The 26,847-nt window shown below is 45.0% G+C and overlaps 2 protein-coding genes across 3 annotated transcripts in view; one reads left to right on the top strand and one right to left on the bottom strand.

The window, feature by feature from the left end:
- LOC139051272 (chromosome-associated kinesin KIF4-like) overlaps positions 1-26,847 on the top strand; it is a 133,168-nt gene that overhangs the window by 51,519 nt on the left and 54,802 nt on the right. For both annotated transcript variants that reach the window (XM_070528272.1, XM_070528273.1), the window contains 5 exons: positions 12,896-13,139; positions 15,458-15,648; positions 16,023-16,112; positions 20,305-20,566; positions 21,626-21,736. In XM_070528272.1, coding sequence (XP_070384373.1) covers positions 12,908-13,139; positions 15,458-15,648; positions 16,023-16,112; positions 20,305-20,566; positions 21,626-21,736 — 886 coding nt within the window. In that variant the 5' untranslated portion in view covers positions 12,896-12,907. Of the gene's footprint in view, positions 1-12,895; positions 13,140-15,457; positions 15,649-16,022; positions 16,113-20,304; positions 20,567-21,625; positions 21,737-26,847 lie in introns of those variants that run through there.
- LOC139051316 (uncharacterized) lies at positions 6,359-8,928 on the bottom strand. Its single transcript, XM_070528326.1, has 2 exons — positions 8,543-8,928; positions 6,359-8,155 (listed from the first exon to the last, which is right to left on the bottom strand). Exons 1-2 carry the CDS (start codon positions 8,873-8,875, stop codon positions 6,359-6,361), a joined length of 2,130 nt encoding a protein of 709 aa, XP_070384427.1. The 5' UTR covers positions 8,876-8,928.

A 26,847-nucleotide genomic window follows, 5' to 3' on the forward strand; every position in this document is an offset into this window, starting at 1 on the left:
GGTAGGTAGAATATAGTCGTCTTCACCGATTAATCTGCCTTTACGACCGTGAGTGATTTCCAAAGGCGCATCTGACGTTCCGATTACTAAAGGTCTCACCTTCACTATGCACAGAAGATGCGCAGTGAATGTGTGGGACGCCGTATCCAGAGGGAAACCTTGTGTGCTGCATTGGATAGATGGGAGCAGTACACCAGAGAAATGCTACGAAATACGCAATCTCGTCGTGCTTTTATATGTTCAAGACCGCGCTATCCCGATAGTGATATTATTTTTTCAACAGGACGTCTCCTCTGTGCACGCTTCACGAAAGTGAATGGACTTCAAATCTATCTTAATGTTAGAAGGCTTCGATGGCTACCAAAAGAGCCTATATGAACATAATTGAGCATATATGGTGCAAAAGAAAGCTGAACATTTTGAGGAGCGAATGTCATGGAATTTTGGCAAGTGCGCTCTCGGAGGCGGTAGAAAGGAAGTGAGACTGTGCGAATGCCGACTCCAGCTTCTTTGACGCACTGTACAGACCGCTGCCCTCTCGAATAGAGGATGTCACTGACCTCCAAGGAGACATAACCCGACACTGGGCCTGAGGTGACGTGCAAGGACATACGAATTAATTCACTGAAATTTGGCGTCACCTACAGCTGAATCCTAAACCTTTCAGTTGCTTTCGTTTACGCCTTTATTTTAATTGTTAAGAGTATGACTACATAGGATAATATCTCAATTAAATTGCTTGAATTTGGTGACTCGCAGTACCAAAATGGGCATAGCATCTTTTCATATATTTGCATAAAAGTGCTTTCAATGTAAAAATAGCGCTGAGCCTCAAGGGCGTAAGGGGGGGGGGGGTTCTGGTGCTAGGAATACCTAACGCAGTAAAAGAGCACATTTTACTAGAACATGATGACGCAGTGAGAATCCCTACTGAACTAGTCTTGCCAGTTAATTGGAGTGATAGCTTAGCAGGGGTTCATATGTTCGTTCCTGTAATATGTGTCATTCCCAGTTACTAAAAGGGCGTACTGTGATCGAACATGGTCATGTTACACGAGTCGTTAGCCCATTTGCAAAGTGAGCTTTATGTAAAGATAGCCCAAGAGAGACGGACGCCGCCTTGTGTGCTATCTATAATGTGTGGATAGAAGAGTGCACTATGCTAAGATGCCCTGTCATGTAACACCAGTCATTAAGTTTCAGCGTGTTAGCTCATTCAGTGATAGCTGAACAGGGCTTTAAAACCATACAGATAAGTGTGTACTAAGACTGAGCAAATGAGGAGTCCACCATGTCCGGACGGGGTCATGCACCACTAATCATTTGTAATTGCCTTATGTGAGCTTACTATAGTGATAGTTGACCAGGGCTTTAAAGGCCATTTCGTTTGATATACATCATGCATGTAGAAAACCATTGCATCACAGCCGAAAGTGGTCATGAGGCAAAATATATTAGTGACTCGATCGTTAATATTCATCGATTTGATAGTTGAAGACGATTTCAAAAACGATATTGGTTGACATGCATCATGCTCTGGGATAGAAGCACGGTGCACTCGGTCGCTATGTGGCACTTTTATCGCAGTCACTAGTGTTTACCTAGTGTGAGCACATAAGAGTTATAGCCGAATCAGGCTCCCAACACAATTTCGTTTGATATGCATCAGGCCAGGATACAAACGAGTGCAGTGCTTTCGAATGCGATCACGTGATAAGAGTCACTAGCGACAACATGAAGCCACATTGTAGCGATAGCCAGACTGGGCTTCAAAAACCATTTCGTTTGATATGCATCAAGCCAGGGTGCACAATATGGCAGCATGCCCGAAAGTAGTCCCGTACGTGACATGAATCACTACTGAATTGTCCGTGTCAACTCTCTCACTCTCGTATTCGTAGAGAGCTTCTCCATCCGCGTCGTTTGATATGCGTGATGGGTATGTAGAGATAGTTTCCAGCGCTCTATATGGCGATCGTGTGTCCCTAATCACTAGTGACTTGGTCATGTGACCTCATCATGGTGGCAGTTGAGCCGAGCTTCGAAAGCCATTTCGTTTGATATGCATCATCCCTGGGTAGAAGAGCACTGCACTCGACTGAACATTGGTCACGTGACCACGTCACTAGTGATCATCCAATGTGGACTCATTTAGTCATAGCCAGACTGGGCTTCAAAAACCATTTCGTTTGATATGCATCAAGCCGGGGTGCACAATATGGCAGCATGCCCGAAAGAAGTCACGTGACCTGAATCATTACCGAATTGTCCATGTCAACTCTCTCACTCGTATTCGAAGAGAGCTTCTCCATCCGCGTCGTTTGATATGCGTCATGGGTATGTAGAGATAGTTTCCAGCGCTCTATATGGTGATCGTGCGTCCCAAATCACTAGTGACTTGGTCATGTGACCTCATCATGATGGTAGCTGAGCCGGGCTTCGAAAGCCATTTCGTTTGATATGCATCATCCCTGGGTAGAAGAGCACTGCACTCGACTGAACATTGGTCACGTGACCACGTCACTAGTGATCATCCAATGTGGACTCATTTAGTCATAGCCAGACTGGGCTTCAAGAACCATTTCGGTTGATATGCATCAAGCCAGGGTGCACAATATGGCAGCATGCCCGAAAGAAGTCACGTGACCTGAATCATTACCGAATTGTCCGTGTCAACTCTCTCACTCGTATTCGAAGAGAGCTTCTCCATCCGCGTCGTTTGATATGCGTCATGGGTATGTAGAGATAGTTTCCAGCGCTCTATATGGCGATCGTGCGTCCCAAATCACTAGTGACTTGGTCATGTGACCTCATCATGGTGGTAGCTGAGCCGGGCTTCGAAAGCCATTTGGTTTGTTATGCATCATCCCTGGGTAGAAGAGCACTGCACTCGACTGAACATTGGTCACGTGACCACGTCACTAGTGATCATCCAATGTGGACTCATTTAGTCATAGCCAGACTGGGCTTCAAAAACCATTTCGTTTGATATGCATCAAGCCAGGGTGCACAATATGGCAGCATGCCCGAAAGAAGTCACGTGACCTGAATCACTACTGACTTGTCCATGTCAACTCTCTCACTCTCGTATTCGAAGAGAGCTTCTCCATCCGCGTCGTTTGATATGCGTGATGGGTATGTAGAGATAGTTTCCACCGCGCGTTACGATGGTCATGCGTCCCTAACCACTAGTGACATGCTCATGTAACCTCATCATGGCGGTGGCAGAGCCGGGCTTCGAAAACCATTTCGTTTGATATGCATCATCCCTGGTTACAAGAGCAGTGCACTCGACTGAACTTTTATCGGTTGACATACACGAAGCCAGGGTACGAAATAGGGCAGCATGTCAGAACGTGGTCGCGTGACTAGAATCTATAGCGACTTGGTCATATAAACTTGTCATGCTCAGAGCCAAGCAGGGCGTTGAGACCCAAGTCGTTTCACATGTGTCGTGTATTCGGAGCAAAAAAACAAAACAAAACAAAACAAAACACCCCCTGAATGTGGTCTCGTGAGAGGAATCAGCAGTGACTCCATGTGAGATCATTTAGTCATAGCGAAACTGGGCTTCGAAAACGTTACCTGCATGTGCATGATGCTTGAATTGCGAACCGCTGCATATTTAATCCGTTTGCATCAAATTGAGTTGAATTTTGTAATAAAGCTGCTGAAAGAAGCCGCCTGTAGAACCCTGGAGCCACACTGCGAGCTGTTTTCCTGATGGGGGGTACGGTCACTTCCCGGAACAGCACTTTCTCCCAGAATTCCGAGCGAGTGCTGTCAGCTGTAGCCATTCAAGCCCAGGAGCGCGTGGCCTGAAAGATAACAGTGGTCTTGATTAGCGCTACGCCTGCGAACTACTCATGCACTTTCATTGCTACGTCGTCTAGCTGTTCATAAGTGCCCGCAGGACAGTGTTTTGTCACTACGGTTAGCACTTCGTTGCTCCACGCTAGTTCTTTGGTTCGTGGTGTCCGTTTCTGCCAGAGGCTTTCAGGTTAACACCAACAAAATCTATTACTAGTGCTTTAGGCTCTGTCCTCGCAGTCTATTTGCCGGCAAAATGTGCCATAAGTTGCCCCCCAGAGAATACCAGCTAACAGTGCTTATAAATTAAATCTCCCATTGCTCGAGGCAGGCGAGGGGTGCCGTTCTGCTCACCCCGTTTATTTTAGTGGGAAGATCTTTCATCAATCTTGAAGGGCACTGCCGCCTGTCGTTCACGGGTAGCATGTCGGATACTGCGAGTTGTCGTCCCGGCCACTTGTCTTTATTTTGCGCGAGACTGGGCTCTGTTCGTTAACCCAGCCGTTTGCGGCTGTTGCAGAGTGCTATTCAGCCGGTATCAATGTATAAAGAGCGCCTATCGGCTACGGTGAAATATTCTGGAAACAAATTCACCCCACAGATACGTTGGCATTAATGAGATGGCCACGAAGCCAACCAATGCGGAATAACTGCCAGCAAGATTTATTTCGAGCTAGTGCCTGCCGGCTAAATGGCTTCAACATATGTAATGTCTTCCGAGACATTGTTTCTGATGGCCCAGGCAACTGTACCATTAGAAAATTCCTACAGTTAATAATTAAAAATAAATCAAAGTAATTTCCGCTCCCAGTGAAATGTATTCTTTTTTTCACATTTGACTTTCGGACCAAACCGAAAGAATGTGACCCAGTTACCGCACAAAACATGCCTATTGAAGAGCGAGAGCTATATTAATCTTTTTTTTTCCATTCCTGTTGCCATGTATACATATGGAACCAAGTGCAGATACACCTTAAAATGTTTAACATAGAGAAGGGTAGCAGATTGAACTGCTTGGTATGTCATGTTACTGTGGAGAATGGTAGTGTGAAGTAAAGGAACATTGGAGAATGAGACAGACAAGTACGTGAGTTGGAAGTAATGCTGTGAAGAAGTGTGCAGCATGGCTTTAGCATCTATCACAGCTGCTAGTCAGGGCATTTGCACACCTTCTGCAAGAGAGCTTCCGCCTCAAGACAGAGCCCCCGTCTGAGCCCCCGAGTGCCAGTCTGAGCAATTGATACACCAAAGACAGCCAAGCTATTAACAGAAGTTCTCGTACCATTCAGAAGGATTGTGGGTCTGTTCGCTGGCTGCTGACGGCTCCCACGCAGATCAGCTTTAACTTTTTTAGCTGCATAAACTCTTAGCTGACCTTCGCGTAGCGAATGAGACATGATGTGAAAAACTAATTGCGAATTACTGCCCAAAAAGATGCACAAATAAGTTGTTTATTCAAAGGGGGTATATGTCTATTCGAAAGAGGTATGAAGAATACAAGGCAACTTTTATTTTGTAATCGTCTATAATTACGTTTCAAAACAAAAATTCGGGACTCTGGCTGTTCTTTAACGGTTAATACCGAGCACACCGCTGCACAAAAAAGGCTGTGAAATTCCCTTTAACAGCTTCAGTGGAAATTTTTAAAAACAGTAGCAACATATGATGGAAGACCAGAGCTGAATTTTCGCTTCATGATGGCTACTCAGAGCAATGAACAAATGTAGAGAACTAATGGCAGGATGTCCCTTTATCACCTCTTTTGCTGTGTGTTTGGCCTTCCTGGTGAGAAGGCCTTAACAACAAGGTCAGGCGATTCCAAAGCAACCAGATGCTGTCGGAGAGTGGGGAAAGAAAGATTTATTACATGCGATGGATTATATACATCAATGTAATGTAACAAGGTGTGACATGATGTTGCAGAGGTTTGGCTTAGAGGTGTTATGTAGTGGCCATATCAAAACGAAAACTGGTGAAAACATTCGTGACACAACAGTTTCGTCCCTGTGAGCAGTATTTAGTATGCGCAACCAAAGGCAACGTCCATAGGTGTGCACAATTAAGGTTACCCACTAGGGGGAGGGTCAAGGCCCATTACATACACCCCCCCTGTCTCGACGCTGTGACTTTGGTCAAATGAACCTGCCTAATCCCCATGCAAACTGCTGCAGCCACTGAGAGGGCTAAGTTGCCACGAATTCAAACACTAAAGATGTCGCGATATTGATGAGTGCAAAAAACAACAAAACAATAAGGTGCATTGAAGTTGACTGAAGCAACACTCTCGGTGCTTTCTATCAGGTGCACTCTACCTGTGCCTGTAAGGTAATCAGGTAGCTAGTTTTCTGGTTAAAAAAAAAGAAGCTTTGCAGGATAGCCGATTTCACAAACTTCACAAGTAGTTTATTTGTCCCCCCACCCCACCTTCTTTTTGCAGAAGCCTATGGTTATGTCTCAACTGGCCATTCTTCTGCTGCAGAGAGAGAGAGAGAGAAATAACTTTTATTTATACAGCCGGCAGATTGGTGGGGGGGGGGGGCAACCCCGCCTAGATGGCGGCCAGAAGCCCTTGAGCTCTAGCGGCATCCTCGGCCTGCTGGACAGCCAAAAGTTGGTCTTCGGGGGCCGAGCTGAGCAACACGATCTCCCACTGCTTCCGGTCCTGAATTTTTCGGCCCTGTCGTGGCGCCCGAGGGCAGGCCCAGATAATGTGATCTAGGTCCGCCCTTTCTTGACAAAGTTTACAATTGGCCGAATATTGGTCTGGGTAATAATGATTATAAGACACCGGGTTCGGATATGTATTTGTTTGAAGGAGGCGCCATGCCACCGCCTGCTGCTTATTAAGTGATGGGTGTGCGGGAGGAAAACGCACCCTCCCCAATCTGTAATGATTAGTTATCTCCCTGTAGCCAACCATCCGGTCCCCTGTCAGCCCTAACCGCGGCGCCCCGGTGGCTCGGTTTGTGAGTCCTCGAGCCACGGTGTCGGCCGCCTCATTGCCGGGGAGAGAGGAGTGCGCAGGCGCCCAGATGATATGGACCACCCGCTCACCGCGAAAGTTTGCCAGGATACGTTGTGATTCCGGCGAGATGCGTCCCTTTGCGTAATTTAAAATGGCGGTTTTAGAATCACTGACTATTATCGTGGCCAGTGTGGAAGCCATTGCGAGAGCAATGGCCGATTCCTCAGCCACCTCGGCTCTGTTAATTTTAATAGATCCGCTGACCTTACGCTCACCTTGCGAGTTCACTGCAACGATAGACATATTCTGATTAGTCGTGTACTCTGCCGCGTCGACGTACACCACGTCCTGAGAGCGTTGGAATCTCCTCTGTATAGCTCTTGCCCTTTCCTCCCGCCTTTCCCTGTGGTGTTCAGGATGCATGTTTTTGGGTAGCGGTGGGATAATAAGCTGCTTTCTTATGTCGTGGGGAATGTCTACTTTAGTGCCATACTGTGATGCGTATGTTACTTTAAGCTTGTTAAGTATGTGTCTGCCAGTAGGTGTTTGTGAGAGTCTTTCATATTGCGCTATCGTATGGGCTTCTATGAGTTCTTCGAGCGTGTTGTGGACACCTAAGGCTAGGAGCCTGTCATTTGATGTGTTTATCGGCAAACCTATGGCTTGTTTGAATGATCGTCTAATGATGCCGTCGATTTTTGTCTTTTCTGCTACTTGAAGATTTAGGTAAGGGGTTACATATACTATGCGGCTGATGACAAACGCCTGGACTAGACGTACCAGATTGTTCTCTTTCATCCCATAATGGCGATTAGCTATTCTCTTAATTAATCTCAGTGTTTGTTGTGCGCTGTTTTCTAGTATTCTGATTGTTTCCCCGTTGTGACCGTTCGCTGATACGTGGAGTCCGAGGACTCTAATGCTGTCGACAATAGGTATTTGGGTGCCATTTACAAAAAGCGTGATGTTTGGTTTACCCGTAGAACTCTTACGGCCCCTGCGTGTCGGTCGATATAGAAGTAATTCTGATTTTTGCGGCGAGCATCTCAATCCTTTATCCATGACATATTTCTCAACCGTATGTATGGCTGTTTGGAGGACTTCCTCAATCTGCCCATCACTTCCACCTGTTACCCAAAGGGTGATATCATCGGCGTACAGGCTATTATGTAATCCTTCTATATTTTCTAGTTCTGCTGGCAGGCCAATCATAGCTACATTGAAAAGAAAGGGAGATAAGACTGATCCTTGTGGTGTGCCCCGGCTTCCGAGTTTTATCTCTTTGGATTTCACTTCACCGATTGTGATTTGCGCAACACGGTCGGAGAGAAAGTCTTTAACATACGCGTGGGTTCGTTGGCCCACTCCTAGGCCTTGTAAGTTTTCTAAAATAGCCCTGTGGGTGATATTATCAAAGGCCTTCGTGAGATCAAGACCAAGGATAGCTTTTGTATCTAGTGTTTGAGGTCCCGCGTTTATTATTTGGTGTTTTATTTGCAACATAATGTCTTGTGTAGACAGTTTTGGTCTAAACCCAATCATGGTGTGCGGGAAAAGGCCGTTATCTTCCATGTAATTAGTTAGACGTGTGAGGATGACGTGCTCCATGAGCTTGCCAGCACACGACGTTAACGATATAGGCCTGAGATTCCCAAGGTGAAGTTTCTTTCCCGGCTTTGGAATCATTATAACCCGAGCGGTTTTCCATTGACGTCGAATATTACCCTGTTCCCAGCAGGTGTTAATATACTTGGTGAGGGCCGAGATAGATTCATCATCGAGATTTCTCAGGATCTTGTTGGTGATTCCATCCGGGCCTGGCGTGGATTTCGTGTTGAGCCTCATGAGTTCCGCTCGAACTTCAGCCTCGGTTATGGGGCTGTCGAGATACGGGTTCTCCTTACCAGTATACGGATGTTGTTCTTTGGTTGTATTTCCTACGTATAGCCTTTGTAGTTCCTGTAAAAGTTCTTCTTCCGTGCCTTTGTATCTGTGAATAATTTTGTACAGGCAGTGTCGTTGTGTGGACTTGCTGTTTTCCGGGTCTAAAAGATAACGCAGAAGATTCCAGGTTTTAGGTAGCCCTATCTGTCTCTCCATGGCGTTGCACGCGGCCTCCCAATTTTGACGGCTTAATCTATTCGCATAGTCCTCTATTTCCTTATTGAGCATGACGATTTTCGTTCTCAGGTTTCTATTAAGTTTTTGCTGCTTCCAGCGTTTCTGCATGCTGCTTTTTGCCTCCCACATATGTAGGAGTTTGCTGTCCGCCTCCTCTATCCCTGCTTTTTCCGGAATAGTCTTAGTGGCTCGTATCACACTTTGATGAAGTTTTTTAGTCCAAATATCGATGTCTTGTATGACCTCATCAGCTTCCTCCTCCCGGATTTTACGGAAGAAGTCCTATTCGACAATTGTGATTGACCCAGACGGTAAATTCTGTTTGCCCCCGAAGCTTACACGGAGCAAAACATCATTGCTACACAGGATTCGGCTCGGCGCTGCTTTCACCCGTCGCTACGCACACCTCATCGGCCAATCGAACAGCCCTGATTGTGTACACAGCCAGATGCCCGAAACACTGCAACACGTACTGTGCGACTGCCCAGCATATATGCTGGAGCGAAGGACGTTAGACAGTTTCCTAGCCAGCGTTGGCAGACAACTACTGTCGGAGGAAGCTATTCTCGGCCCATGGCCTGACACTGCAATTTCAATGCGTGCCACAAAAGTATTGTTGAAGTTCCTGCAGGACACCAAGCTCCACGAGCGGCTCTAGCGAGGCAACTGTCTCATGTACATAAGCACTCACCACTTCTCTTACCATCATCATCCATCCCAATACTTTCACTCCCCTTCCCTCTTCCCCAGTACAGAGTAGCAGACTAGAGCGCACTAGCTCAGGTCGACCTCTCTGTCTTTCCTATCAATAAATTCTATTCATTCATTAATTCCTGCCTTTCTTTCGTGATGGGCCTGCGTGTACAGTTGTTGCTACAATGAAGTGATCACTACCCAGATTTTCTTGTGTGTTTATCCATTTTGCATCAGGTGTGTTCTTTGTAAAAGTTAGGTCTGGTGTGGTGTCATTGCTGACACTGTTACCCATTCTAGTGGGCGCCTGTGGATCCGTTACGAGAGTGAGACCCTCCTGCTGAGCGTCTAGCCATAGATTACGACCCTTGACGTTCTCCAAACGGTATCCCCAAGCCGCGTGGGGTGCATTAAAGTCCCCTACAATTACCATTGCATTTCTTTCTGCTAAATTTAAGGATTTATGAAAAAGCGGGCCGAATCTCATCTTGTGTCGAGGGCTACTGTATACATTTAAGATGAAAAGGCTTCCTTCTCCCTTGCGCGTGGGAATGATTTCAATCAGGACGTGGTATACACCGGTCACGCCAGTGGTGTGTTCTATGACCGTAAGGTTTCTATGTACGAGAGTTGTAACAGACGCCTTCTCGTCGGAAGCACCATATGCTTTGTAACCGGATAATTTAGCCAGTACCCTTGTTTCTTGCAGGGCGATGACGTCTGGGGCCTCCTTGCTACTTAGGAACTGCTGTAGGTGTCCCCGTTTCCGGCGGTATACCCGCGACAGTTCCATTGCCATATTATGTATTTATTACGCGGAGTCACGTTTAATTGTTTGATTCTCCCCGGTGACTTTACTGGTTTCTGTCACTACGGGTCGATGATATGGTTTGGTGGTCGCTTTTACCGGTCCCACTCCCGCAGGCCTCAAGTCCTTTTGCGCGTTTTCAACGACTGTTAATCGGGTGTCAATGCCTTCTATTCTTTGTATAATTTCCACGAACTGTGCCTGTAACCCGGCGAATTGTTGTTGTAGCGTCTTAGTTAACTCCACAAACCATCCCTCTACTTGCTTTTCTAAGTGCGTTGAGACGCTGCTTTGCGCGTCTGACGCGTCTTCGGCTTTTCTTTTGTGGGGCGGCGTCCCTGTCATTTGCGCGAGAGCGGGCGTTGACTCGCGGCTAGGCGTCTGTGCCGTACTGGCGGTAGGTGTATGACTTGGCTGGTGTGTCCTATTCTGCTGAAGCCTAGCGTTTTCTTGCTTTAATTGTTGAATTTCCTCCCTCTGCTTAGCATTTTCACGAGTAATTTGCGCTAGCAATTTTCTAATTTGGATCATTTCCTGCTCCCGGGCGGACCCTTCTATATTAGGTGTTATATTAGACGGAGAAGCAGCGCCGGAGACCGTGTCTGCCCAGCTCACCTGCGTTTTGTTGCCGTCGGACCCGCCAGAGCCCTCCGGGGTTCCATGTAGTGGGGATCCTCTCGATCTCGATTCAGACCTGGGCCGGGACCTGGACCGGGACTTGGAGTTGGACTGGCCGCCACCGCCTCCACCGGGGAGTCTTGGTAAGGAACTAGAGCGGCTCCTGTCGCGGTGTCTGCTGCCGTGGCTGTTGGTCCATGTCGATCCCTTGTGCGATTCGGTGCTGCCCGACCGCTCCCTGGACCGACTTGGGCGATTGTCCGCCATAGCTTTCTGCGGTGGATTTTCATTCCGTTGTTGTTGTTGTTGTTGTTTCCACTGCCTCTTTCTGAGAAGATATGGGGTCTTGAACCGTTCACGGCACTTTTTGTCTCCTGTGAGGTGTCCCTTCCCACACATGAAGCATCTTGGCTCACACTGATGATCTTCGGGTGGATTGAGAGTTCCGCACCCGCGACATTTCTTGCTGTTCGGTGTCGGGCAAACATCCGCTCGGTGGTTGAGGCGGCCACATGTGGTACATGTCTCGTACTGCTTGCGATATAGTAGGCATCGGTATTCAGCTCCGCGGTAGTACACGTAGTGTGGTACGTACGTACCTTCAAACACTATCACAACCGAATCGGTGCGTCCCATGCGTCTTGCGTGTAGTATAGTCGGGTTTCTGCAGTTCACCAGGCTTTTTTCAACGTCTTCAGACGTGTCGTATTCTGGTACACCGTGTATGACTCCCTTGGAGGTGTTCTCCGGCGCAGTAATGTAAGCGGCCGTACTGTAGGTGTTCGATCCAAGTTGGATTTCCCGTATCTGGCTGTAGCGTTTCGCATTCTCCAGTTTCGGTGTGCTCATGATCATGGTGTTTTGTCTTGGATTGATGCGTAGCGTATCTTCTCCGGCATTTTCTGGTGTCAATGCGGCTGCCAGCAGAACGCCATCCTTTATGTACGCAATGCGTTGCTGCGCCATGTCGAGCCCACCTCTCGGGCGGATCACGACCTTGTAGTCTTCCTCCGGTAACTGCGGTTGCATCGGGGCCATTGGTCGCTGTAGAATTCGTGCGTTCTTGGTTTTCCACGCCGTTGAAACCGGCGAGTCTCCGATGTTCTTCGATCGTTCATCGAGGTCTGGGCGTCTCTTGGCGTTACTGCGGCGTTCGTGAGCAGCAATCCAGCCCTGGTCGTCATATTCTTCCGGGGAAATTGGCTCCCCTTCCACTTCTACGACGTCCATCCTCGCGTCTCGTGGCGAAGCGGGGGCCCGCCCGCACCCGAGTCAGGCGGCATTCCCGCCGAAGTGGTGGGAACAGTGGCGTCGTAGACCCAGCTAGTTAGGGTTAGCCAGGCCGCCGGCGTGGCAGTGTATTAAAACTGGCTTTGTGGCTCAAAAAATCGCCCACCTGGGATAATCCCGATGCTGCAACCTTTTTTTTTATCTGGCGTGCTGCACCTTCCTATCACTTCCTTCATATTACCTCACATTGATCGCCATTACGAACCTCATATTCCTCAAGGAAACATTTTAATGGGTTCTATTGTATTCCACAAAGCTTCTGGCAGTTTCGGTTGTTTTATATGTTTATTTTCATATCTGCTATAGTTTTCATTCATTTTCTATACCTCATCATTTTTCTGCAGCGCAATGACCACCTTCAACATTTTGTGTGCCTTCCAATTCGTGCTCTTATTCTCTATTTTCCTTGAGCCATTACATTTAATGTGCATTTCATGAAGTCTGAAAGTGCTTTTGCCCCCCTTCCCTCTCCAATGTAGGGTGTAATAGAATGAATAAGGGTGTAATAAAGGGGGGGTGTAATAAAAGAGTGTAATACGGTGTAATAAAAGGAATAGTATTAATAATAATCTCATCCCCATTATCCACAGATCTCCTGCACCATGGAGACCGAAAATTTGATTCCAGTGCGGGTGGCTGTGCGGTGCCGACCTCTTCTGTCCAAAGAACTGTTAGAGGGCTGCCAAGCCTGTGCTCGGACATGTCCGAGCAATCAAAGTATTGTACTTGGTGGAGACAAGACGTTCTCTTATGATTACGTTTTTGGAGTGGAGTCAAGCCAAGTGCAAATATATGACGCATGTGTGTCGAAGCTGCTGCCTAAAGTATTTGAAGGTGAGTGAACTACTGTCAGTTAATTTATTATACACTAGCAACAATTTAAAAATGTTGACCTTATTAATGAGACATTCTTAATAAATTAATTGATTAATTGGTTTCCTTGATTCACATTCGTGAGCTGAAAATAAAAACCTGTAATTCTAGTAGATAAACATAAAAAATTAACACACAAATGGCAATGTTATACATGAACAGGCAGTTGCCTTTAGTGTCGTGTAAACGACACCTTTCTTCAGTCTACTGAAGTCAGACATGTAACTCTGATGGAATTACCCGTTGTGGTGGCTCAGTGGCTATGGCATTGCTCAGCTAAGCACAAGGTTGTGGGATCAAATCTCTGCTATGGCAACCACATTTCGGTATGAGCAAAATGCAAAAACACGTGTGTACAGTGCATTGGGTTTATGTTAAAGAACCTGACATGGGTAAAATTAATCTGAAGTCCCCCCACTACAGTGTGCCTCATAATCATATCATGGTTTCAGTGTGTAATAACCCAAAATTAATTTCAATTTCACTTTGACGTAATTATTAATCCAGCTGCAGTTAGGCTATTCACTCGATCATTTGTCCTCGTTTCTTGAAGTGCTGTGTGTGTAGGTGGCTTTTGCCCCTACTCCTCACAAACGTGCACACAGGTGCTTGATCTGTGGTTCCCTTCTTCCCTTCCTCACAGTTTAGTGACGCAAGGATATTGGTGGCAGGTGACACTGCCTGATTTTTCTCATGTGATGTCAGCTGATTATTTGCCTTCAATAAATGTATTCTGAATATACTAGTTGATTAATTAGAGGATAACCGTGTAAGGACTCTAAAAGAAAAGAAAAGCAACTTGCAAGAGAAGAATTCTTTTTGCATGCAAACAATTCTATTGGTCATATAAAGCAATATCAAGCAAAATGTTTGTGTAAGAAAGTTGAAGCTTATGAACTTTCTTACACAGCAACAAAGTTAGGTTTCATAAAATGTTTTCACTTTTCTTATTTACATGGTTAAACATACAACGCCTTGTATTCAGGGAAAGCAGGGGGAATGTGAGAGATGAAATTCAAAACGATGAGCAAAACAAGAACACGGTGAAAGCAAGAGCTAACATTTTGACAAGTGGATTTGTCTTCAAGGCAAGGCCTTAAAGAAGACAACTCCACTTGTCAAGATGTTGGCTCCTGTTTTCATCTTATTCTCGTTTTACGCAACGCCTTGTATCGCAAGATTGCTGTCACTAGAGGAAGCTAACTCTCCGAATCGCTACGCTTTCTTTTCTTTTCAACATGACTCGGAGCGTTCACTTGTCCTACAGAACAGGCCATCTTGAAATAGGTGGCGGGTGACACAACAAAACAAAAAAGTATCTTCACAGCTTCGCTCTTCCACATGCTCCTTGCTCCACCTCGTGTTTAAGACATGCACAAAGCAGCTGACGAACTCAAGTCATATTGAGGGCTGCATGAGAAATAAATGGTACTGCACTTGTTGGGTTTGTAATGTGTCTTTTTTGCAAGTAAGCGCTTGACAAGCCCAACTCGTCTTCCTTAGGGTAGAGTTAATCAATTGTGCAGCCCTTATCCAAGCCATTTATGTATTTAGAAAAGTCTTCAGTGTTGTAAAGAAATGTGCATGGTATTGTGCAGAATTAAGCGAGACAAGTAAAGGTTCATAAGCAGGCTTCACAATCAATCCTACTATACTGCATCTGCAAAACAAAATGGTGACACCAGGTTGCAATGGCTTAGTGGCCATGACATTTGGCTGCAATGTAGTGCGGCGCAGCCATGAAATTTGCACATTGCCTCTGAGGTGCATGGCGCACATGAACATTGAGAATTGTTTCCTCACTGCCCACACGCATTCGTGACACAGTGCTAAAGCATCAGGCTGTTGTGCTTGAGGAACCCATGTGACATAGGTTCGATTCCTCCCCTCACCATAGAAATCTTAAAGTATTATTTTAAAATATAAGAATGACATGAAAGAAGTTCTATACAGCTGTACCACATGCATACTTACTGGCTTACTTAATACCGCAAAGTGGGTAAAGTTTCCCAAGAATGCAAATCACATTAATTAACCAAGCTTCCTATAAGCTTTATCACATTGGCCCTTGCTCCATAACACCACATACATTATCATCATCATCAAGCTTTGTCACAGTATGATGTTGCCAACCATGAACAAGACTGTAGATTAGAGCTGGTAAAATTCGCCATCTTCCCCTGATGTATGAAAGCCACTTATTGTTTTCTTTTAACACTTAGTTGTGCATCCCTGAGGGTTGTCTGTACTGTATTTCAAATGCAAATTCTATGGTGCAGGCTTCAACGTCACCATCCTCGCATACGGCCAGACCGGATCTGGCAAAACATTTACAATGGGAACTTGCTGCTCGTCAAATTGTGCCAGTTCCGAAGATGCTGGCATCATCCCGAGGGCAGTCCAAGATATATTTAAGCACATCTCGGTGAACACGGAGAAGATATTCCTTGTGAGAGTGTCTTTCCTCGAGGTGAGGACATTGATTTGCACCTGCTTTATTGCTGTGGTCACATGCAGAGGAGTGAGTGGCAATTATACTGGCATTTATGACTCATGCAGGCAGTTTATGAGGCGGCGTATTTGCTGACACAAAGGGAGAAGTGTGGTGTACTTTGTGTACGGAGCTCATTCTGGCTGCTTAGCTTGTCACCGAGTACAGCTTCTTGCAGATTGCAGTTTGATAGACTTTTGAAGTTAGTCTCTTGCATGAACATTTGTGGTGCAAGCGCATTTCTTCAATGCTGCATAGGGCCTTTAGTTTGTGCGAATGATGTAGGATTTTGCATTTAGCTCGAGAATGCAGACTCCTTGGTTACAGTGTTAAGTTCCTAACCTCTCTTGCAGATATACAAAGAAGACGTGTTTGACCTGTTCTCCAAAAATCAAGATCGAGAATCACTGCAAATTCGAGAAGACCAGAATGGTGCCATTAAGGTGAAGTTGCTTTGTCATGTGCACAACTCCTTTTTTACAGAATTGCATCAGCTAGTAAAACCGACGTGGGTGATGGTGATTGCTGTTTGGCTGCACTGCAGCAGAGGGCTCCTTGTTAATTTTTGATCACTAGGTGGGATTTCTTATTCCTGGTTGGGATGGTCATATTCCAATGACTGCACGCTTAAACATGCCTACACAATTTTGCATAGCTGAGGTTGGGAAGATACACGTGGTTGAATTTGATCTGCAGAACACCACTAACTTGCTTTTTCATGGCTAGGCATGGCTTTAGACGGTTACACTTCCAATCTCGTGGCTGTTAAATTTAGCAGCAGAATGCCATAGCTGATCCACTGTAGCAGAAGGTTAAAAGGTTACTGTGTGAAAACAAAGCTGAAGCGTTTCTTAGTGCAAACTGTCATCTGCATACTGCCGTGTGGTTTGTAATTTGGCTATCCTCTGTGGGGATGTCTTGTGAGCTCTTGTGCTTAATGTAAATGCAGGTTATCATTTGTTAGTCACAGTCTATCCTTTGGACTGTGACTGTGTTATGCTGTACATGCCAGTTCTTGTTGGTTTACTGACACTAAGCAGCACAGATTGGTCAGTCAATCAGAGGGAGAACATTTGCCAACGCTTAGTGCTGACACCGTGGAGTGCCGTTGCTCTTCCACCACAGAGTAGTTCTGCATCCACCGGATATCTCCCCTCCCCCCTCGCACTCTGATTCTTAGCAAGCATGTTTGGACTAAAGTCAAGCCTTGTTTTAATGAAGTCACATCCAGCACGAAAATGCCTTTCATATATCCAATATTTGTTTTAAGCACATATGTATTCTTTACATAGTAATATCATTGAGAAACATTTTAATTTGCTCTACTATATTTGATCATTTGTCATGCACGTGTTCTTTCCATAAAGGTTTGTTCTGTGAACAGCACTATATGCTACACTGACACCAGGGAGAGAGAGAGAGAGAGACATAAAAGCCAGGTAAAGACAGGGAGGTTAACCAAATGATATCTCCAATTTGCTACACTGTAATGGTGAAAGGGGTGCGAAATATGAGAAAAAGAAAGAACACAACTGTCTCTGTGGGCTCTTGTCGCACAGTCTGCAAAGGAGCCAACGTCCCACTAATAACTGACACCAGAGTGTCACAAGATGGAGCTTAAGTTTGGTTTGCCTGAAATTTGGTGACTGTTTGTGTAGCCATGTTGTACTAGCCAGACTGTGAGCAGGCTCTTCATGCACTTGAATTGCACATCTTAAGAAAGCTGTCACTGAACTCTAGTCCTGCGAAGTCAAATTTAGGTGGGCAATAAGCTTTGTAGCTTTGACAGAACAACAGTTAGCTGTGGAAAACTGTCAATCTTGCCATCGTACCTCAAACTCCACCGAGCAAGTGGAACTCACTGCTGCCTGCAGTGAAGATCTGGCAAACTTATCTTGGGCCAAAGTATCATACAATTCACCCAGCTTGAATTTATGCTTGACATCTAATAGGGCTTTCTGTCAGTTATACACTGTCTCATTCCACATAGGTTCCACTAAGTGTAACATGTCTGCAAAACGTTCTAAGTTGAACCCATGTAAAACGCATGTAGGGCCATGACATGGTCGTCTGACTATTCTCAGTTTTATCTCTGTAACAAAGAGTATAGGGCACAGAATGGTTCCACACACAGAAAAACTGGGCTCTCAGCACATATTTTAATTTGAAATTTCTATTTGGAATCGCTACCTCTAAATCTCTCCCACCAATAGCAACAGCCATTTTGGTATAAACTGTGTGATGTCAGGAAATGAGGGGCGATCGCTGTGTCGTCTGTTTCGAAACAGTTGGTAACCACATGTTTTGGATGTTTTGCTCCACACATTCTGGCACTCAATGCGCAGCACTCAATGCACAGGATTGTACCAGAGACCCTTCACTCGTGTTAAAGAAAGCAGCAGCAGACTGCCGAGGCTCACACGCAGACAAAACAACGCATGGCAATCGTGACGTATATTGTGCTTCTGCAATTGCTTCTGTACTTGCAGTACACAAAGGCATGGCCTTCGAGATTGCATTCTCTTACTTAAAAAAAGCCATTTCCTGGGGTATAATTCGTTTCGTTTCCACTTAGCGTTGCCAGACTACTCTACAGTTCAACTTTGTTATAAAAGCAAATTGGAATAAAATTTTTCCATCGCACCGAATGCACTGAAACTTTGTCAGTTTGCTGTGGGAGGTGTGGCGCTCAAAAATCAGTGGAGCTTCTTTCCACTGCTACTACATATCACTGTTAATTTCGTTTATGTGTTTCTTAAGTAGAACATTTTAACCTTGTTCCACAAAGGTTCCCCAACTAAGCAGAACATACCATAATTACTCTGATAAGGTCCGCACTTCTTTTTGTGAATTTTTACGAGGTACAAGCCTTACACGAGGCAGGCTTATGGATACTCGCTAAAACCTACAACTGTGTCCAGACTGCTATACAAATAAATGCAACTACTGGCAGCTTACTGTGAACACATTTACAGTCACTGACTGGTTTTGAGATGCAGGTTAGCGCCATTTTGCAGCGGTTCGCAGGAATTCACCAGCACGCGAGTATGCATGAAAAATTTATGATGAATCCACTGAGAAGAGACAGATTTCACCAGAAATTCAATGATGCCATGCCGTAACTTCTCGATTGGCCAGGTGGCTCGGCTGTTTTCAGCTTTTTGAGGTGTTGTCTGATATGGCAAGTAGATGTGGGGCCCAGACATGCTCCAGCAGAAGTTGTACTTTCTGCTGGAGCATGTCTATTTTATGTCAGTCGATCTGGACTGGGTCACCCCTGCTAGGTGTTGTTGTGATCTCCTGGATTCGCCACACTGCTCTAGATTGGCCAGTGCAATTTGCTGCTAGTGAATCTTTTTTTTTCAACTCTTCGCACTGTGAAGTGGGGGTGCGGGCCTTACATGAGCAAATGGGGTATATCCTGAAATGTTATGCTTATACTTGCATGGGATGTTGTCGCTGCAGTGAAAGAAAGTCTGTGCTAGGATAATGGGTGCATTTTACAGTGAGCCCTCAATTTTACATACTTATTTAATAATTTTTATGCACTCAGTCATGTTACATTCTTTACATAAAAAATTACACAAAATGCATCTTACAATGTCTGTCAATGTTAATGCCATTATCATTGAAACAATGTGTAGCATCAAGCCGTGTTGAAGACATTTACTTACAATCTGTAGTGGGGGTGAGTAGGCTAATAATGTTAATTGCGTTAATACAACACGCATGCGTCACACGGCCGCCACAGAACTCAGTATGTATATGTTCAGGTGCTACAAAGAAAGCTTTACTGAATGTCGTTTTCAAACTGCAGCCAGTTTTTTTTTTCATCCAGCTGGCAGTACAGAGATAGTGTTCAGCATATCTGACTTGGAATGAACTACGGCATGATTGTATATCCATATATTTCAAGCGTAAAACATTTATTCATTGTCAGCTAGAATAGCGAGTCTTCTCGCTTTTATCAGTCAAATGTACATCTGTGGAGTGTGCTTCCATCAACACGTAGAGGCCAAAAAGATACCACTAATCCCTCCCTTCCCGCAAGCATTCGTAGTGCGTTGAAGCATCGGATTTCTGTGCTTCAGGAAACCTGGGTGACGCGGGTTCCGTCCAGTCACATAGATATATATATATATTTTAATTGAAGTTCGGGCGAAAACGGTTAGACTTGGGCACACAGACTAGAAAGTGGGCGAAGTATTCGAATGCCAATTGCATTAGAAGAATTGCACCACAGGCTCTCGCAGCACATGCACGAGTTGGTTATTGGCTGCAAGCATTGCGAAAAAGGAAAAGTTATTCTTTCACCATTGCTGACAGAGCGCGACACATTGTACATCATGTCAACTATGGTAATGCCTTCAGCAATGTCATCCGCTTAAGTGACACATAGCACAATAAGGTGAAACGGACTCGCAGAGTACGACAAAAATTCATTTTACCCAAAGCTTTATGCCCATGGTTTCTTTTTCCTTCGCACCAGTGGACAGAACCAGCAAAAGCAAGTCACATACACAAATCTGTACACCGTGGTTGAAGCAGATATCACTGTGCATGTTTTTCAGCCTGCATTGTGTTGACAGGTGGTCGTTCTCAAGCGTCCGGTTGCAAAATGTTCTTGCTTCGCAGATTTTCAACTTGACGGAGCTGAACGTGACCACCCCTGAGGAGACAATCCGTCTTCTGGAGGTCGGCTCTGCAAGTCGAAGCACCGCCTCGACCAACATGAACGCGCGCTCATCTCGTTCGCACGCAATCTTCACACTGACTGTGGAGCAGCAGGAGAAGTCCAGTGGTGGTGCCATAATGGTGGCAAAATTCCATCTGGTTGACCTCGCTGGCTCGGAAAGGGCTGGAAAGACCAAAGCAGTTGGCGAAAGGCTCAAAGAAGGTTCACTGGCTTGACAATTTTTTTTTTTACATTGATCTTATTGATTTTATGCACTTCACTGACCCAAGCTGTGGCATAAAAGCGCCTAACATTACCTTTTCAAGTGCCAGTTAATTCTGCCGTATAAAAATTTAGATTTGGTACATTTCTTGCATATTCATAAACAAGAGCATATGGCAGTAGAATGAAACAAAAATGTTCAACTCTTCAGTGAGCATTCTCAAGTTTAGCTGATGTAGACTACATGCAAGAACTTTCTACAGGAATGTCACATATGACAGCTTCAAATACTTGATGTCATATGCCAGATGTAACACATTGAAAAAGACAATGGACGAAGTGAACCTGTTATATGGATGCTGAGAGCAAACACCCAGCTGACAGTCTACCTTCCAACTTGTTTTACTGAAAGACCTTACATATATTATTCAAATTTGCACCACTGGTCAAGTCGGAAGTGCTTCAAGATGTATGCAAAACGTTTTAAATATCATTAATTTTGATCAGGGCTTTTGCTTTTGATGCACCTTTTCGTTCATTGTGCCCACAGTCCCTGTAAAGGAGAAATAGTTTTGTGGATTGGCATGTTTCATGGAACATTGAGGTTTTCTCAGTTTTTAGCATTGTTTTTTCTTGTGCACTGCCCATAAAAAACTTGCAAGTTTGATGAAAAGGGAAGGCAGCCTTGAAAAATAAGTCAAGCTTACCACATTAGTGACGACGCTAACGCTTACCTGTAACCTTTCAATAAATTTGTTTGGTGGCTTTTGTTGATGCCACCTCATGTGAACATCTGCCAAATGCTTCTTGTACTGCTTATCGTTACCCCCATTCACCTTTTTATCTTTGTGCTTATTGTAATCTGAAATCGCAACTAGGCAATCGTTTGTGCCTACAGTAAGCTTAGGCATGATTCGGAGTGTCTTGTCCTAGATAACTGCATAAAAAAATTGCTGTTTTTCGACACCGTCACTCTCAAAATACCTATTCTTTCTTGCTTTCTTTTTATATCTGAAATGGTTAAAATTTGTTTACTGTTATTTCTGTGTTATTGTGTAGGCATCACCATCAATCAAGGCCTACTGTCGCTTGGAAATGTCATCAGTGCCCTCTGCGACGGCCATTCTCATGTGCCGTATCGGAATTCAAAGCTGACACGTCTGCTGCAGGGTGCGTAACATGCTTAGCTCACATATAACATGTACTCAATGACTGGTAGGAAGTTCTTTCAGGAGTTTTTTTATGTTGCAGAAAACGGTTGTTCATCAGCTTGGAAAATGGAAAGCTCCATTGGTCAAATTTTATTTATCCATTCAATAGTGACTAGTTATGGCCTATCTGTACGCATATTGCCATTTATGAAGATACTGTATTACCAGAGACATATACCGTGAAAGCACGCATATAATATGGACCTGCATATAATGCGGGGCGAGATTTGGGGATGGTGAAAGAAAAGTTTCATCCGCACATAATATGAGGGAGCCAAATTCAGAGAAAACATTTATTTAGTATCAGTTTTGTTTCCGACGAGGCTGAAATGCGAAAACACCCGTGTACTTAGATTTAGGTGCACGGTTAAAGAAACCCAGGTAGTCGAAATTTCCGGAGTCCCCCACTGCGGCGTGCCTTATAATCAGAAAGTGGTTTTGCCATGTAAAACCCCATAATTTTTAAATTTTATTATTTCCTTGTAGAACAACGTCGCACTTTGCGGTTAAAGCATCTTTAGCCCTGGTTGAACTGTTTTAAGACAATTCCTTGTTTGGGAACTCTTCCCCAAGATGGTTGTCTTCTGTGTCATTGAGGATGTTTGAAATGCCACACTTCCTAAAAGCATGACGCACAAGGTCCTCTGGGATGCTCGCCCATGCATCCACAAGCAGGTTATGGCAGCCAAACCCACGCTGTCTCTATAAGGCACCTCCTGCACGCTAGAGGACGATGAGGATGCTATCAATGCAGCAGCAAAGATTTTGACTGAAATTTTTCTTTGGTTCTGCATATAGTACGAGGTGGAAATTTGAAATGCTAATAACTGGGAAAAATTCTCGTATTATATGCAGGCCTGTACAATAAGTGGTGCAGGGTTTAACCAGAGTTAAGCTCATTGCGCGATTTCAAGATACAGTCGAACCCACTTATGACAATACTAAAGTGCCACGAAAATTCCATTGTTATAACTGTGTTGCACGAAAAAATCTAAATAGGGGGAGCGCAGAGCTGATGTGAGAAAACTATAAGGGAGGGGAGGCCGGTGCCCCTCTCCACCACCTTCCTCCACCCGGCTGATGATTGTGTTCACTCGTTTAACTGCTTCGTGGGTCTCCGATCACTTGCAACAAGCCACGGCTGTCGGCGTTAAAGAATGGCGCTTCTATAGCAACTGCAAACAGTGTTCACGGGTGGTAAGCGATGTGCGAGTGCTACAGGTTATATCACCATAAAAAACATACAAAAGTTGACTGTGCAGCAGCTTCTCATTGTTATAACCGATATATTGTTAAAGCCGGTATCATTATAAGTGGGTTCGACTCTATTAATCCCTTCCGTGCTAGGCTATTATCGTGAATTCTGTCCAAAAACGGTCAATTTATTTTTAGAGGCCTTAGCTGCAAGTATGCTTTACTTCCTCCACCAGAATAAACTAGCTCCTGCTTGTGCTGCACCATGGATTGTGTGCTGCCATCTACCAGAAGTACGACAAAGCAGAGACAAAACTAGCTTGTCTATGGCATTGCTAAACTGAAAAACACTGTCGATTGGCAGAGCTTTTCCTTGGCCGTTTTTACCAGAAACGCGTGGACGTACCAGCTTGCCCATGACACAGCAGAGGTTAAACCATATGACTTGAGAATCTTTTTTTTATGCGAAGCATATTACGAGAGCTCAACCCAGCTCCTCAGGCGCGGCGGTGTCGCCATGAAACCACGTGACACCGTGACGTCACGACAGAGGAGAAGTGGCTTTGGCTCAACTCTTGCAAGACGGGCTGGGTGGGAATCGAACCAGGGTCTCCGGAGTGTGGGACCGAGACGCTACCACTGAGCCACGAGTACGATGCTTCAAAGCGGTACAAAAGCGCCTCTAGTGAATGCGGTGTTGCCTTAGAAACGAGCTGTTTCTAAGGCGTGCGTCTCTTGCTCAGGCGCACATTTCGTTGCCGCGCCGAACGCTGCTTTGCTCGACGCTCACCGCGTCCAATGCGGGGCGCGTAGTCGCTGCCCTGTAGCCCATTGTCTTACACCCCTTGGCGGGTCGACGGGAACGCTGTCGCGTTCCACTCTTGAAGGCGAAGCAGTAATGCATGAGTTGTTTCTTCGTCTAGCCGAACCAAATATAGCCAAGCAACAGCAGTTCACCAGGCTAAGCAGTGGTTCAACAACTAAAATAAAGGCTAGTATGCTTCGCATCCTGGGCTTAACCTTACCTTAGCCACAGCCATTTTTTTTGTTTCCTTTAGTTTAGTTTGACCTGTTTAACTCATAACGGAGCTGTTATTGCAGTGGCCGGCGATATTCTACATAGCTGATGGTGTAAAGCATCGACAGTAACGCACCTGTCAATGTGCCGCATTTTTTTTTTCTTATGCTAGAAACGTCCATTTAACACAACCATTTCTAACATGCTGCGGCTGGAAATAGCATCATAAGATGTCATTATCAGCATTGTGACTTGTCTGGATGTGGGGTAACATGGTATGTCGCGACGGGTAACATGCATACAAATAAGCTAAAGATTTCAGTGGTCGCATGGATTGTGATGCCCCCCATGAGAGATGTATTGCTGAAGCAATCATTGTTTAGTTCTGGCTCCACTGTGCTTAAAGGGACACTAAAGGTAAATACTAAGTCGAGCTAAACTGATAGGTTAGTGCTTGAGAATGTCTAAGCCATCAATATTAACGCGAACAAAGCTCAGTAATCACGAAGTTGAGGTAAATGCAGGATACGATTAGGCTCCTTTGGGGCATTCAAGTACTAGCCTGATGACAAAGGCACTCCTAATTTTAAGTTGTCATGAGTACCCAAGCGTATGTGATAAAAAGATAAGTGCATTGCAGTACAAGATGGAAAAAAAATGCTACTTGTCCAGCTCCATTTGATTTTTAGAAAAAACTCATTGACAACTTGACAACAATGCGTACAGTCAAAAGGATGATTTCGCCACTCTGTGCTGCCCTCACTTTTGCATTTCACTAGTTTCGTTTTCGCATAGTGCTGCACTGGTTTTGCTCGCTTGTGAAACTCTCACAAACAGCAAGAAGCAGAGAATACCACGTCTGTGTGATGTCGTGGAATTCCCAAATGGTCTGTGCCGCTTCACCAAAAGCAGCTGCAGCAGCGAATCCAACTCTTCGCTTGGTTTCTCCACGGCAGCATGTTTGCGTTTTGCACAGCAAACCATAGTGCCGTCTGTTCGGCCCCATTTTGCTCACTAATGGGAGTAAAAGGCGGTGATGGCGTATGCAATGTCACCACTACCTGCTCGAGGGTGGGCGGCTCAAATTTAACGAAGGCGGCTCAAATTTAACGAAAAGTATGTGGACAATTCAGAGGTAGTTTTCCCTTAAACTACCGTATTTGCTTGAATATAACGCGCACTGTTTTTTGCGATGAAACAGGTCCAAAAATTGCGTGTGCGTTAGAACCAAATACAGCCCTAAATCTGTGTTACCACATCGGGCCTCGTATGCGCTTCGAGCCTATAGTAGGATAAAGAAACAGCAGTTGGCAACCAAGGCACACAGACTGCAAGGCATTGTTTCTCCGATAGCCAATCACAGAAGCAAACAAAGTCATCGTCATGCGACATTTTCACAATGGTGTCGGACTTAATACCTTCGGAGCGTCTGCTGTTCTTGCAGAGTCTTTTCATCAGTGGCAATGATGAGGTGTGCAACAGACATGGACAAAGTGTACGGAGTCTGAGCATTTCACTCTACCTCATTGCCAAGCCCGTTTTACTTGTGAAACTCCACTACCACTACCAACTGAAATGAAACTTGACAGTAAATAATTGCAGTGAAGCAAGCGTTTTATTTCAGTTCAATAAATAATTAGGCTTTCAGCATTCCACTATAACAGACTAATGAAAACGTATAAAATTACGCACGTATAACGTTATTTTTGTGGTTAACGCCTTATTTAGGTAACAGGGAAAGCTTGAAGTACGAACCATTTGCAGCCTCGCGGAGGTACAGTGGCTGGCGGTTATGAGGGCTTGGGCAGGGCTTCACTGCAGACTTAAGTTGTATCTGACTTTAGCTGTATCTGACTTTAGCTGCCGTAGCTTCCTGAATGTGCTATAGTATGTGTTGCACTGTCTTGTCTTCCCGTTTTCTTCATTTGCGTTATCAGCATGGAAGTGCCGACTGCAAAGACATGCCGACTTCATCACAATGCTATAATTAAAAGGAAAGTGATTATGTGTGCGGAGACGAATGGAAATCGGGCCGCATCACGGGCGTTCGGAGTTACCGAAACTTGCGTGCAGGACACGCATTCTACTACGGAGGCTGCTACGCACGGCACCTACCTTGAAAGTAATATACGATGGAGACAGTGTCTGTGCATCTAGGCACGCCGCATTGTGCTCTCGTCGCTTAGTTCGCGTTGAAGCGAGAGGTCGCACAAAGATAAATTTGCTCCATGATTCCCTTGCTGCTACCGCTGATAAAGATTTTCCACTTTCATTGCGCGAGACGTGTTCATGTTTGCTTACGCAAGCGTTACCACCATAGTAAGCGACTGTTTAAAAGTATATATGGCCCATAAGACAACCACCCTTATTATTCGTACAGCTGTCTACTAATTTGCTATCACAATCAATGTTTTGCCTTTCGGGCGAAACTGTATCTTTTTTTATTTATTGCATTTTTAGTGTATTGGGAGTAAATCTTTGTTTTTCCAAATGAGAGAAAGTTGTATTTCTGTATGAAAGAATGAGGTGCACGGTACTGTAAAGAACCATTTAAGTGTTTAAATATTACTACTGTGCTTGCACTGTTTTACTTTTGGCTGGAGGTCACTTTCACTAAAGCATCAATGTCGTGTTATTGCTTTTAAGAAAAAATGTCCTTGCTCTACCAGAATATGAACGCTGTCATCATTTAAATTACTGGATGGGCTTATCATAATCAGGTCATACACTAGTCGCAAGTGCCGCAGTACTTACTTCGACTAACCTGAGCACCACTATCGGCTTTTGAATATAGAAGTACAATGACAGATATGTGCACAGCGGCTGGACTTCACAGTTTATGTTTGACAACTGCTGAT

The sequence above is a fragment of the Dermacentor albipictus genome, unplaced genomic scaffold (genome assembly GCF_038994185.2).
Source record: "Dermacentor albipictus isolate Rhodes 1998 colony unplaced genomic scaffold, USDA_Dalb.pri_finalv2 scaffold_11, whole genome shotgun sequence".
In the NCBI taxonomy this organism is placed as follows: domain Eukaryota; kingdom Metazoa; phylum Arthropoda; class Arachnida; order Ixodida; family Ixodidae; genus Dermacentor; species Dermacentor albipictus.

What these genes read in the sequence shown, in the direction of transcription:
- LOC139051316 (XM_070528326.1), bottom strand. Translation starts at nt 8,875, where the DNA reads ATGGAGAGACAGATAGGGCTACCTAAAACCTGGAATCTTCTGCGTTAT. An exon ending in GAAATCTCGATGATGAATCT is followed by an intron (nt 8,156 to 8,542) that starts ATCTCGGCCCTC and finishes ATTTTAGAAAAC; the next exon opens with TTACAAGGCCTAGGAGTGGG.